Source organism: Bufo bufo, chromosome 10 (assembly GCF_905171765.1).
Source record: "Bufo bufo chromosome 10, aBufBuf1.1, whole genome shotgun sequence".
Taxonomy (NCBI): domain Eukaryota; kingdom Metazoa; phylum Chordata; class Amphibia; order Anura; family Bufonidae; genus Bufo; species Bufo bufo.
In genome coordinates this window covers 127,949,986-127,964,984 of record NC_053398.1, presented here as the reverse complement: position 1 = coordinate 127,964,984, position 14,999 = coordinate 127,949,986, and the positions used below count along the sequence as shown (strand labels likewise).

Here is a 14,999-nt window from a genome sequence, read left to right as displayed (position 1 = left end):
ACACGATGAATCCATGATAGTACTTAAAACACTTCAAAGAAAAAAATAAGGGGTTGGGTCAGCACAACCTGCCTGTAGGTGCAGATCACTATGGCGAAATACATATACAAACGGAAAATGCAAATGTGATCGCACACTACATCCAGCACTCTGCCCTCCATGCTGGATGAGACATTGGTTTATATTTTGGCCAAAGCATAGTAAGCCACTCACCGCGTCAAGGTCGTCTCATGAGTGGTCCCTAACTCTTGTTCCTACCTGTTCATCCAGGGAATGCAGGTCAGCATGCAAGCCAAGTACACTTTGCTTGTAACCCCGTCCGGTGCCATTACAGCTTTCATCGGCTCCAGGAGAAGTATATGGTGGGTTCAGCATGCATGTTGGTACTTGCATCCCTGGATCCGATGAAAGCTGTAATGGCACCGGACGGGGTTACAAGCAAAGTGTACTTGGCTTGCATGCTGACCTGCATTCCCTGGATTTTATGTGGCTGTCATGGCCCATGAACAGGTAGGAACAAGAGTTAGGGACCACTTATGAGACGACCTTGACGCGGTGAGTGGCTTACTATGCTTTGGCCAAAATATAAACCAATGTCTCATCCAGCATGGAGGGCAGAGTGCTGGATGTAGTGTGCGATCACATTTGCATTTTCCGTTTGTATATGTATTTCGCCATAGTGATCTGCACCTACAGGCAGGTTGTGCTGACCCAACCCCTTATTTTTTTCTTTGTAGTATATATTGGAGGCGTGGCGATCTCCTTGGAGTCATTGCACACCTGACCAGTTAATCTGTCCTTGAGGCTGGTTTTAAAGTCAGTATAAAACTGAGTCTGCTTGTATAGAACCTACCATTAGCCATCTGGCTCCAGGAGAAGTATATGGTGGGTTCAGCATGCATGTTGGTACTTGCATCCCTGGATCCGATGAAAGCTGTAATGGCACCGGACGGGGTTACAAGCAAAGTGTACTTGGCTTGCATGCTGACCTGCATTCCCTGGATTTTATGTGGCTGTCATGGCCCATGAACAGGTAGGAACAAGAGTTAGGGACCACTCATGAGACGACCTTGACGCGGTGAGTGGCTTACTATGCTTTGGCCAAAATATAAACCAATGTCTCATCCAGCATGGAGGGCAGAGTGCTGGATGTAGTGTGCGATCACATTTGCATTTTCCGTTTGTATATGTATTTCGCCATAGTGATCTGCACCTACAGGCAGGTTGTGCTGACCCAACCCCTTATTTTTTTCTTTGTAGTATATATTGGAGGCGTGGCGATCTCCTTGGAGTCATTGCACACCTGACCAGTTAATCTGTCCTTGAGGCTGGTTTTAAAGTCAGTATAAAACTGAGTCTGCTTGTATAGAACCTACCATTAGCCATCTGGCTCCAGGAGAAGTATATGGTGGGTTCAGCATGCATGTTGGTACTTGCATCCCTGGATCCGATGAAAGCTGTAATGGCACCGGACGGGGTTACAAGCAAAGTGTACTTGGCTTGCATGCTGACCTGCATTCCCTGGATTTTATGTGGCTGTCATGGCCCATGAACAGGTAGGAACAAGAGTTAGGGACCACTCATGAGACGACCTTGACGCGGTGAGTGGCTTACTATGCTTTGGCCAAAATATAAACCAATGTCTCATCCAGCATGGAGGGCAGAGTGCTGGATGTAGTGTGCGATCACATTTGCATTTTCCACTTAAAACACTTGATCTATAAGCTTCAGGAAATAAGTTTGTGATATGTCATGATCGTCTGTAACAGTGTCAATTGTGAGAAGCCAAGAAAGGTAAGGCTACTTTTACACTTGCGGCAGAGTGATCCGGCAAGCAGTTCCGTCAACGTATGCCAACTGATGGCATTTGTAAGACTGATCAGGATGTCTTACAAATGCATTAAAATGCTGGATCCGTCTATCCGGTGTCATCTGGAAAAACGGATCCGGCATTTATTTTTTTCACATTTTTTTTTAGTCTGCGCATGCGCAGACCAGAAGGGCGGATCCGGCATTCCGGTATTTTTAATGCCGGATCCGGCACTTATACATTCCTATGTAAAAAAAATGCATTCGTTCTAGATTTTTGGCCGGAGATAAAACCGTAGCGTGCTGCGGTTTTATCTCCGTCCTGAACAGTCAAAAAGACTGAACTGAAGACATCCTGATGCATCCTGAACAGATTTCTCTCCATTCAGAATGCATGAGGATAAAACTGATCAGTTCTTTTCCGTATTTGAGCCCCTAGGACAGAACTCAGCGCCGGAAAAGAAAAAAGCAAGTGTGAAAGTACTTTAATACAATCTAGAATGAAAGTCCATGACATGATCCTATGTGTTAGGCCTCATGCACACTACCGTTCCGTTTTTTGTGGTCTGCAAATTGCGGATCCGCAAAACACGGAAGCCGTACGTGTGCCTTCCGCATTTCGCGGAACAGAACGGGCCGCCCATTGTAGAAATGCCTATTCTTGTCCGCAAAATGGACAAGAATAGGACATGTTATATTTTTTTTGTGGGGCTACGTAACGGAGAAGTGAATGGGTCCGCATTTGCGGCTCGGATGTGTACTAGTCGTTGTCTCTCTCTTGCCTTTTTGAGAAATTTGGACTGAATTCCTGAGCTGAGCTGGATGGGCAGATGTCTTTTCTCAGCCCTATAAAACTATGTGAGAACCAATTCGCTTATCCTTAGTCAGGATGAATATGAACATTCAAATCAGCAAGCAGAGATATACCGAGGTTCAGTCCTAACCGGACTGTGGCCTTCTTCCGGCACATAGGGATTTAGCAGAGTTAAACCACACACTTCGTAAGTTATCACATCTAACTCTGCGGCAACAAAAAGGTTCTTGGGTTGTACTTTCATGAGGATAGACGTAATATCACTGTCACTTTGTGGTTCGGGACTATCTCAGAGCCTTTATCAAGCATGGCTTGTACAACTGCTACAGCTCTGGTGCAGAAAGGGGCACCTCTGGCCACGGGGTCAGGTCTGGCTGAATAATATGCCACAGGGCGCTGTAGCTGCTGGGCATGCAGTTGGGTGAGGACAGCTGAGGCATGGCCATTCACTTCTGTACAATGCAATCTAAATGTGCGGGGGAGCACAAACTTGTCATCTTTAGGCCTAAAAGGCATCTACCACCTCCTCTGTAAGGTGGAAAGGACTAAAAAGACAAACAAACAGTCATAAAGAGGCTGCATCAAACTTGCATATCTAAGGTTTGCAATAAGGAACAAGGACCAAAAATGTCCTCAGTGCAGTCATGTTTCTGGACAGAGGGATGTCCTCCACAGTCTTCTTACATTCAGAGATGAGATGTTTCACCCCAGGAAGGCATCAGTAATGCAACAAAACTGACATATTTTTTGTTCTCTCACTTGCAGCCATGTAAAAAATTGCAGAAGTGACATGGCTGCAGTATACCTACTGGGCGAGTCCTGGGCTCCCTGCGGCAGCACCACCCAGGTATCCTGTTTGCCCTCATGTGTGAAGGCAAACAACTACCTAAATGTAGTGGTTCTGAAAAGAAAACATTGCTTTCTGTCTACAGTGAATGAATGGTGATGTCATACGAAGCATCTATACCGGAGTGACTCGTCTGCCCCCCTCACGTCTGGATCCCCCACCAGCAGCCATTCAGCGAGGCACCTGTTTATATTTACATGGAGTGGGTAAGCTGAAGGCAAACAATGGGGCGATTCTGCATTGCTGGGGGAATAGTCAGACGTGGAGCTGATGGTGACATGGAGGTGTCTGCATTCCTCGCCCTGCGCTGAGGTATCTGGCAGTCCAGTGACAATCTCACCTAGGTGCAGTCTAAAGAGAGTTGGGTAAACGTTCCATATCTTCAAGTGTTACCTGCCGCACACAGAGGGGGGGGGGACAGGTGTGACCGTTCCCAGGGACCTTGTGCACGGACTTGTCAAACACTTGAGAAGGATCAAAGACTCCGCAAACAGTGACAGCGCGGCGCTGCCTACCTTTACTCCACCACAGACCGTAAAAAATGTGTCCGATACCAAGGTCGCCCTCTGTATGCGTATGTTCTCATCATTCCTGGTATTTTCAACGTAGCCGAAAACAGATGAAGATAAATATGGCGGACCCGCTGGCCCCACACACTCCCCATCCTCAGCGTGCCCCCTTTCAGAAAGTGTCGAGGTTGGGGCAGAAACGCCACTTGCAAGAGTTGTTGCTATTTGTGCCGTTTGACCTCAATGTGTGAACTGACTCCAACACATCAAGCACCTTACCCTCTGATCAGGTTTCCCTTCAGTGACAGCAAGCAGAAATACTGAAAATAGTGAAGAATTGAATTGTCATGGTGGAGATTTATCACGAGGGGAGGTCAAATTTGCAGGAATTTTTTCTAATTTATCTAATGTTTGATACATTTGGTGGACGTTTATGTAACACTTGTGTCTCGAGATATTACTTCACTTTCCATGCCACCCCTGCAGTCAGATTGGGACAATATTTGTTACTTTCTAGAAAGTCTCAGGCTTAAAGGGGTTGACATTTATTGCCTATCCTTGGGATAGGCCAACAATATCTGATCGGCAGGGGTTAACGCCCTACGACCCCCTCCAAATAACTGTTCTGCAGCATCTCTGGCAGTGGACGCAGCTGCTAACTGCTGCCCCGCTACCAGGGAAGTGAACCGCGCCAAATTTCCCACCCGCTTTTCCAGACTGGAGTGAGTGGTGTAAAAATGTTGCCAAATTTTTAGCAAATGAGCCCAAAAAGAACTATTCTGTGACTTTTCTGTCAGAATTTGGAGCACACAGCGTGATAAATTGCCCCAAAATTTATTAGAAAGCTGCAAAACGTTTCATTCCACACAAATCTAGACAACGCTCAATTAAATGTATTTCCTCCCCCCAGCACGCTCATGTCATACTCAAGACTATCAGAAAGATAGCTGCGCAGTAGGGGTTAATGGGGGGGGGGGGGGCAGTTTTTGACCAGAATAACCCTTTAAACACCTGCAATAAGTAGTGTAGACTGCCTGCAGCAGCACAAGTACAACCCCAATATACAAAGCATCACCCCCCCGCCCGGCTGATCGGTGCCAGGATATGCTCTATAAGCACCTGCTGCAGCTGGAGACATAGGTCGGGCCCTCCTCTCACCTCGCCCACTGCACTTGTCTCTGCTCTCCATTGGCTGTGCTGGAGGCCGCATGGTAATGTACCCAGAGAATGTCTGCCCAGATTGTCACTGTCCTGGGCTGGGGACACAGAGGCACCAGGGAAAGTGGCAGAGGATGCCCAGGTCTTTCCTGGTGAAGAAGCCCTGCAGCCACAGGATCCCTAACTATGGACAGCTGCTGGAGGCGCAGGCAGGTAAGGGCGCACACCTTACAGCGCTAGGAGGACTACATGCCATATCTATCATGTACTGTATCCCTCTGGTAGACTGTCAGCTCTTCGTACTAGAACTTATTACTCCACATTTGTTATGTGTACATCGCTATATGCTGTATGGATATTTTTACACATACCATAAATAAGGATGTGTTCACACTGTCTTCTTACTGTACGGATCTTAGTACCTATTCTTCCCACATTGCAGAAAAAAAGCGACACGTCCCCTTTCGGTGCAATTTCAGCGTGGAAACTGATGCAGATTTGCCCCTTTAAATCCCCGGTCGGACCTGCGGCATGACAACAAGCTACAAATGCGCAGCAGAAATCCGACGTGTATTTTGCCGTTTGGACCTGCACTAGATGGGGATTGCGTGGCGGTTTTCCACGCTGATTTTAGTGCAGAAAAAATGCAGCGTAATACATTACCAGCAAAGGGAATGAGATTTCACTAATATCTCATGTACACCTTCATTTTTCATTCCGGAAATTGATCTGTGACGCAGATTTTAAAATCCACAGCATGTCAACTGTTTGCGCGATTCCGCACCTTCTGTAGAGAGGTTTTCACCATAGACTTCAATGGGGTTATTAATATAAACATAAAATCTACACGAAAATCCTCAACACAAACTGCATAAAACACGCAAAAATGCTATAAATACCGCAGATTTAGGACTCATGCATAGAACATATTTTTTTCCATTACCATGCCGTTTATTTAGCAGCCCCTATGCGGATCAATTCACTTTAATGGGTCCCCATAAAAAAACGGAATTTACTCTGTGTGCAGTCCGTTTCTGTATGTCCGCATGGCCGTTCTACAAAAATATCCACAACGGTCGTATGTAGGAGCCCTTGTGTATGTTTTTGTGCAGATCTTCTGCATACAAATTTAGGTTCCCTAAGGGCTCATGCACACAGCCGTTGCGTGGCCGTGCCCATACTGCGGCCTGCAAACAAGTGGTCCGCAATACACAGGCACCGGCCGCGTGCACCCCGCATCACGGATGCGGACCCATTCACTTGGATGGGTCCGCAACCTGGCAGGTTGGTGCGGAACGGAGGCACGGAACCCCACGGAAAACGTACAGGGGCACTTTTACTAAGACCGGCTTTTTACACTGGCCTTAGTCCGTCCGTCCCCCCGCCATAAAATATGTCTAATTTATAACAAGGCATGCGCCTCGCCATAAATTAGGCTCCTCTGTGGCAGTCCGTGAGCCTGGCGGAGTATTTCTGCTAATATTTGCGTAAATGTAAGTAAATTTGCTGGGGCTGGAGTCCCGGCCCCCGACACTCCACCTCTGTCCCGCCCAATTAGCACAGGTGCCGTAAAACCGGCGTTTAACTAAATATTGTTGAACGGTCGGTTAAAAAAGGGGACTTGCAACCATTTTAAAATAGCCGCAAGCCCCTTAGTAAATATGCCCCATTCTTCAGGCTTTCAAATTTTCCCCACTCCGTACATATGACCACAAGACAGCGTTTAACTTTGAGGAAAATCAATGGCGCAATGCAGGTATAGTAGGGCGGCTTTATCCATCGCGTGGTATGATGAACGAGTCTGCGGGTTTACTCCACCTCACGTACACCAAAAATGTCAGGAAAAAATACATACAGCGCCTCAATACAATTATTGCAATTGATGGCGCCTCTTGACGCCGCCCTTCAGTTAACACCGTATTCTCCATTTCTTTGGTACAATGGGGTCATTTATAAAGGGACTTGCAAGTCCCTTTTTTTGACCGCCTGTGCGACAACGAATATTTAGTCGCACAACTGGTTTTACGATGTGTTTGACAGTTGAGCGGGGGCAAATTTACTAACATTTACGCCTGGAAACAGACTTAAATTTTGGCGAAAAAGTACTGCAGCCAGGAGCTGGTGTCGTTTTTCTCTCTCCAGGCGCACGGACTGCCCTTAGATTCGCCTGATTTATGACTAGGCGCATATTTAGGAAGGGGGGGGGGGGAAGGGGGACTAGGACTAATGTAAAAAGCCAGTCTTAGTAAATGACCCCCAATCTGTGCTCCAATTCTGCCACATGCAGAAACTGTTCATGTATGTCGCTTCCCTATAAATATCATATGTCAGATCAGGGGAGAATCTTTCCTTCTGTGGTCAGAGAACCAGATAACTTTCCACTCAATCATTAAAGGGTTACTGACATTTAGGCATAGGAACAGAAAAGACTAGCATGTTGTCACGTGGTACATGCAGGCAGCAGGTTATAGCGCAGGAGGAGCTGAGCAGATGGATATATGGTTTGGTGGGAAAAGATTCAGAATATGTAAGTGACTGCTCGTTCTGGGCTTAGGAGTCCAGTGGGCAGTCCTGTCAGTGACCGACGGCCTTCCATGTAGGACTGTAAATACAGAGATGGCTGTCAATCATGAATAGGACTGCCCACCGGACTCCTAAGCCCAGAAAGAGTAGAGATGCAAATAAACAGGTTTTACTGAATCTTTTCCCATAAAACTATATATCAATCTGCTCAGCTCCTCCTGCTCCATACGATGCTGCCCCCATGTACTGCGTGACAGGTTCCCTTTAAATTCACCTGCTGATTGCTGGAAGTCTGGTCCAAAAATCTACAACTCTGTCTGCAAAATTATATTTTCTGCTCTTACCTCCAAGTGTTTCTATCATGTGGGGGACATGTTCAGTTCAGTTTTCCTGTTCATTATGGAAAATGTCATTAGTGTAAAATAACACACCCAGAAAGTATCAGGTTTTTGACAAATACTAAGAAAACCTATAGATTTCCTACACGAAACCAAAACTTCCATGGGTAAATAAAACAAGGAGCCACCGGATGAGGGGCAGCTGGTGACCATGCTATAGAGGGCAGTAAACAGGACATAGTCACCAGATATCCAGAATGTCTTACCTCGTCAGCGGGCGACCCCCGTGAATTCTTGCCCCTTAGTAGCTCTTTTGTGCTGGGATTTCTGGCTGGAGCTAATTCCTCTTTCTGTCAGTGGAGGAGCAGGTGCAGCCGGAGAGACGCGTGACGGCGCCGTGACCAGAGACCACATGCACCTGCAGCTAATTCCCTCCGTCTCTGAATAGACTACCCCTCCAAGTCCTAGGGGACGCCGGGGTAATTGTGCCACCATGGGGGGGTATTAATTGTCTGCATACAAAAGACGGGTGCAGTTGGAAAAGCTCTAGCAGACGTGCCAGTCACTGCAACATTATACCGTACAGAACTATGATGTTCTGCAGCAGCTCAGGCAGCAATTCAATCACAGTCATTTTTCTTCTCCTATGTTGAGTTGAGCTCGTCAGATCAGCGGTGACGTCTCTATAAGATGAAAAGCCGTTTAGTCGCAGTTTGCAGCAGCATTTTTTTTTCCTCTTTCTGAACAGATCCCAAATACATGGATTACATTGGAATGAAGAAAATATCTATTCCAGTCCTCTCTTTGGGACAAGGCCGTGATAATCTGCGTCCTTCTCCTATAGAATGACACAAATGTCTATGAAGGTCACTGTTCTGGGCAACATTTCACTTGCTGTGAGCAGCATTTTGTGCTCCAGAGCGGTTCTTCCTATTCGAGACAGTAAGTTGCAACCGCTATCAGCCATTCTTTAGGTGGCTGTACAAATTAGTCCAACGATGATCGAAACGGCCAATTTCGACCAAAAATAAATTGTTGAATTTCACCCAACAACGTACGATGGCTTTGGTCATCCAATGACACACCGCCAAACAGCAGACTATCGGGGCTAATGTATGTGATCAACGATCGCACATATTTAATCCCTCAGATGTCATGGTCAAATGTGACCACGGCATCTGGCAGCTCAAAAACCCGGGAGCGCGCACTCTTGGGCGTGCAGAGGCTTCCCCTAGTGGGGATCGGGGGAGCCGAATGGTGTGTGTGTGGCAGCTTCAGTCCTCCTGAATGATCCGAGGCCGCTGCAGGGAGCCTATGGAAAGCCTGTGGCAAGGGGTCCATAGTGTAAGAAAAGAAAAATATATATTTTCAGTATTAAAAAAGCAAGAAAAACGATATAAATGTGGTATTGTTGTAATCATACTGACGGAGAAGTCAGTTTTATCACATAGGAAACGCTTAAAAACAAAACTCATAAAACTGTGGCGGAATGGTGCACGCGCGTTTTTTGTCCGGCCGCCTCTCGGCATGTTTGCCGTGCTGCGGCCACATCCCCGGCTCTTCCCATGATAGTTAATGGGGCCGGAGCGGACTTCTGCCAGCACACACGAGCAAACGTTAGTACGGATCAGGCAGGTTGTTCCCCCGCCGGACAAGCCCAACGCCAGTGTGAAAGAAGCCTTAGAAAACATCTGAATTAGCCTAAAATCAAAACAGTCAAAGAGGCACAAAAGCCTCCAAAACAGGCGCAATTTCAGGAGTAAATGTGACAAAAAAATGTTAAGAGCAAACACTTTAGTAAATGTGCCCCCATGACTCTGAAGACTCTCTCCCTGGTCTTTTTGTCATTAGGTTTCTTTATAATTATGACTGTCGCTCATCGTTTTATCGTTCATGGTGTTATGTTGCAGGACTGGTGCCGTCTCTACATCAGAACAAGGACACCTCAATTCCCAGACAAGACATCACAGACCAGTGGCAGACGCGGGCAGCCGAAATGGGACATGCGGATCACTTTAATAAACCGCTGCTTAACCCACTAGAAATAAGAATGAGTGACGCTCTGCTCATTTGGCCAAATGGCTTCCCTCTCAAAGACAATATCAACAACCTGAATGTGCCGCTCCGGAACAGGACATCGGATGGAGGATGCCCCGCGCCTGGGAATAAGAGAGTGTGCATCCCCGGCTCTCAGGGAGAATCCCTGTACGCTCCAGATTCAGTGGGACGCTTCGATTTTCCAAAGCCAGATAGACTATTCCCTGGTAACAAAGTCCGGAACTGTCTGTGTTTTACTTGCCCCCATTGTTCTAAATCCTACAGCAGCTTGGGCGCCCTAAAGATGCACATCCGTACTCATACGTTGCCCTGTGCATGCCGGATATGCGGCAAAGCCTTCTCCAGACCTTGGCTTCTACAAGGACATATTCGAACACATACAGGTAAATGAAAGGTGCTCATAGATTCTTATGTGATCAAGGAATTAAGGAGCAATTCCACCTGCAATGCATTATACATAGAACCACCCTTTTTAGGTCCGAATTTATTTCTTATATATCAGTTGGAGCTTATCTTTCCAAATCCCCTGCATAGACCTAGAGATAAAATAAATATCATTCTGGCTCCCAGCAGCCACCACTAGAGGGAGCTTAGGAGCTCACTGCATACTGTTGTCACATTGAACTCCATAATAACACAGCACGCAAGAGCTCCCTCTAGTGGTGACTGCTGGCAGCCAGAACTGTGTCTTTTTAAACCTAGGTTGTTGTTCTGACCCCTATGAGTTTAAATTTCAAATCTACTTTAAAGATTTCTACTTGCTGTTAGTGAATAGAAGCATTATTGTTTGGATTTCATCATCAAAAAAATAAAAAATAAAAATGATTGTAAAACATTGTAGCTGCATGAGCAGGACATGGTTAGAAGGGTTTTCTTGCTATAAACAGTTCCATTTACTGACAGCAATCAGAGCTCTGGAAAATACAAAACAAATGATATTAGAAGATTGATTAATGATTGACAATGATTATGCTGTATTGACATGAGCCGCCATGACAGTTAATATTCTGACTATTGAACATGCATCTTAGGCCCCCATTCACACGGCCGTATGAACGGGTCTGCACCCATTCCGCAATTTTGCGGAATGGGTGCGGACCCATTCATCCCTTTGCGCTGTCCACATCCGTAGTTCCGTTCCGCGGCCCCACAAAAAAAATAAAAAGATAGAATATGTCCTATTCTTGTCCCCAATTGCAGAGAAGAGTAGGCATTTTCAATGATAGTGCCGGCCATGTGCCGTCCGCAAATTGCGGAAGGCACACGGGCCGGTATCCATGTTTTGCGAATCCGCAATTTGCAGATCTGCAAAATAAATCAATAATGATTAATTTGTGAATCCCCCCCCCCAAAAAAATAAAAAAAATAAAAATTGGCCCCAAAGTCACCTCTGATGGGTTTTAAAGGGAAGCTGTGACATTGAAGAAGCAGCGCTATCTGAGGGCAGCGTGTTATAGAGCAGGAGGAGCTGAGCAGACTGATAGATTTTTAGGAAAAGATTCAGTACAAGGAGTATTCGCACAACTGTATTCGTTTTGTGGTCCGCAAAATACAGATGCGTTCTGTGTGCATCCCGCACTTTTCACGGGCCCCATAAAAAAAATGCCTATTCCTGCCTGCAAAACGGACAAGAATAGGACATGTTCTATAATTTGCGGAGTGGGGGCACGGATGTGGACAGCATTGGGAGGATATTTTTGCGGCCCCGTAGAAATGAATCGGCCCACGTGCAATACACAAAAAATGCGGATCCGACATGAACCGAAAATACAGTTGTGTGAATGCAACCTAAAGCCAGGTTCACATCACCGTTGCATTTTCTGTTCTCCTGATCCATCAGAAGAACAGAAAGAAAAACGGATCCTGTATTTTAAGCATCCGATATGCTTAGTTTCCTTAGCCATTTCCGTCTGAGATCCGTTCACTTAGACGGAAAAAAAACATTGCGTAGAACTTTTTTTCCTTATAAAATAATGAATCTCAGACAGAAATGGCTAAAACGGAGGCAAAATGTGCATAAGGGCTCATGCACACGAACGTATTTTCTTTCTGTGTCCGTTCCGTTTTTTTGTGAATCCGTTCACCTCAATGGGTCCACAAAAACAACGGAAATGACTCCATTTGTATTCCATTTCCGTATGTCCGCTTGGCCGTTCCGCAAAAAAAGTAGTGTATTTCCTATTATTGTCCGTAAATCACGGTCCGTGGCTCCATTCAAGTCAATGGGTCCGCAAAAAATACGGAATGCATACGGAACACATCCGTATTTTGCGGATCCATGCCCATTTTGTCCGTGTGTTTACTGTTTACAAACATTACAGTAATGATAAACTTCCTCTTTCCGTTTGCGATCCTCAAAAAAACGGATCGCATACGGAAACCATACGGATATGTTTTGTGGCATAACGGAACGGATGCAGCCACAAAACAGAAAGAAAAAAAAAACTCTGATATGGAACAACGAATCTGTTAAAAAACGAACCGCAAAACTACAACGGTTGTGCGCATGAGCCCTAAATGAGCATAATGGATGCTTAATATACATGATCCGGTTTTTTGTTTATTTTTCTGTTCTTCTGATGGATCAGAACGGAAAGTGAAACGGTGATGTGAACCCGGCCTGACTTGTATTTCATTAAGGCCTCATGCACACGACCTCCTTTCCGTTTTTTTTTTTGCGGATAGGATGGGGACCCATTCATTTTAATGGGTCAGCAAAAAAAATGCTGATAGTTCATCCGTTTGTGTTCCGCGTCCGTTGTCCGTGTTTCCCCTTCAGCAAAAAAAAAATTGTGCATGTCCTACTTTTTTCACATTTGCGGACAAGGATAGGCATTTATTACAAGGGATCTGTGGGAAAAAAACGGATCCTCCAATAAAAACAGATGCCGCATCCGTTTTTTTAGCGGACACACAATTTGCGGACGCAAAAAACAACTGTCGTGTGCATGAGGCCTAATTGAAGTCACTGCTGGTTCTGGTCTTAGGAGTCCAGTGGGCGGTCCTATCTGTGTATGCAGTCATACAGGGCTGGCTCTCAGTCACTGATAGGACCAGCCACTGGACTCCTAATGAGCAGGGATTTGTCACTAGGTCAGAACATACAGATACAACTGCATGTTCAATGTGACAGGTCCCCCTTAAAGGGGTTTTCTGGGCGTTCGATATTGATAACCTTTTCTCAGGATAGGTCATCAATACCTGACTGGTGGGGGCCTGACACCCGAACTGTTAGAAGATGCGCAGCGCTCCAGCCTCCTCACAGTATACCATGCACAGCGCCATACACTGTAAAGTGGTTGTACGTGGTAATGCAGCCCATGCCAATTCTCTTGAATGGGACTGAACTCACACAGGAAAGAACGTGGCTAAGGAAGAGGCCTTGGCTTCTTAAAACAGCTGATTGTGGGGGTTCTGGGCGTCTGACCCCCACCGATCAGATAGTGATCTCCCATCCTAAGGCCTATCCTTAGGACAGACAAATCAATACTAAACTCCCGGAAAATCCTTTTAAACAAGTTGTGCCACGAAAAATAGTCTACAGTTTTCAAACCAGCACCTGAATCTGAATACTTTTTCAATTGCATGTAATTAACAATTTGGTATAGCCACAGAGTTATTCAATAAAATGTATCTGTATAGCGCCATCTGCTGATTGTTCTTTTCCTTATTTTTCCGTCCACCTCACTTTGGTGGTCGCACATGTCACCATCCATATCTTCTGTTACAAACTGTGGCAGTTGCTGGAAGAGTGCTGTAGCTGAAAGAACACATCCAGCCCTCCCCCTCTTAGACATCTCTTTTTCCTGTCCTATATGATAGCCGATTTTCATTTTTTACATTAATCATGGGATAACCCCTTACAGGGAGTCTGTCACCACATTTGAGCATATTAGACTGATCAAACAGCGTTATATGTGCCACCCAGAACTTAAAAACGGTACCTTTGTTGTATCTAATGGAGTTTTCTTTCATGCAAAAATGAACTTTTAAGATTCTGTAAATGCGCCCTCTCAAGTGCCCAGGGCGGCGTCTCAATCGTCCGAGCCCCAGGCAGCACCTCCTCAACGGCTCATAACCCCGCCCTCCGTGTGCCTCTGCCCGCCCGTTTACTCTCCTCCTCTCTCCTTTTCCACTGCGCTACGAATTTGACCGCGCAGCCGCAGTGGAAAAGGAGAGAGGAGGAGAGTAAACGGGCGGGCAGAGGCACACGGAGGGCGGGGTTATGAGCCGTTGAGGAGGTGCTGCCTGGGGCTCGGACGATTGAGACACCGCCCTGGGCACTTGAGAGGGCGCATTTACAGAATCTTAAAAGTTCATTTTTGCATGAAAGAAAACTCTATTAGATACAACAAAGGTACCGTTTTTAAGTTTTGGGTGGCACATATAACGCTATTTGAGCAGTCTAATATGCTCAAATGTGGTGACAGACTCCCTTTAAATCCTTCTGGACCCTGGTGTATAAGGAGATGAAAAATAATCTTTATAGATAAGAACATGCTCAAACGCGCTGTTAATTTTAGTGTTGTACCCACAGACCCATAGGTTTGATGTGCTGTCTGTTCTGCTTTATACAGGTGAAAAGCCATTTTCTTGCTATCACTGTGGCCGTGGTTTTGCAGACCGTTCTAACCTGCGGGCTCACCTGCAGACACATTCAGAAGTAAAGCGATACAGGTGTCCGGGCTGTGGTAAAACCTTCTCCCGCATCTCCCTCCTCACCAAGCACCGAGATGGCTGCTGCTGCCCGGTGTCCTGACTCTCATCCTCCTGCTGCCCGGTGTCCTGACTCTCATCCTCCTGCTGCCCGTCGTCCTGACTCTCATCCTCCTGCTGCCGGGCGTCCTGACTCTCACCCTCCTGCTGCCCGGCGTCCTGACTCTCATCCTCCTGCTGCCCGGCGTCCTGCCCCGCATCCTCCTGCTGCCCGGCGTCCTGACTCT

General features: G+C 46.3%; 2 protein-coding genes across 2 annotated transcripts in view; one reads left to right on the top strand and one right to left on the bottom strand.

Annotated features, from left to right (window-relative positions):
• CTU2 (cytosolic thiouridylase subunit 2) overlaps positions 1–14,999 on the bottom strand; it is a 78,923-nt gene that overhangs the window by 46,015 nt on the left and 17,909 nt on the right. The window lies entirely within an intron of this gene.
• SNAI3 (snail family transcriptional repressor 3) lies at positions 5,243–14,842 on the top strand. Its single transcript, XM_040409286.1, has 3 exons — positions 5,243–5,350; positions 9,909–10,439; positions 14,634–14,842. The coding sequence occupies exons 1-3, from the start codon at positions 5,272–5,274 to the stop codon at positions 14,813–14,815; spliced, it is 792 nt and encodes a 263-aa protein (XP_040265220.1). The 5' UTR covers positions 5,243–5,271; the 3' UTR covers positions 14,816–14,842.

Bases quoted from the DNA above. Each gene is read 5' to 3' on its own strand.
- SNAI3 (XM_040409286.1), top strand. From the start codon at position 5,272: ATGCCCAGGTCTTTCCTGGTGAAGAAGCCCTGCAGCCACAGGATCCCT. The intron at 5,351-9,908 runs GTAAGGGCGCAC...GTTATGTTGCAG, and splicing joins GCTGCTGGAGGCGCAGGCAG to GACTGGTGCCGTCTCTACAT. The intron at 10,440-14,633 runs GTAAATGAAAGG...TGCTTTATACAG, and splicing joins ACATATTCGAACACATACAG to GTGAAAAGCCATTTTCTTGC.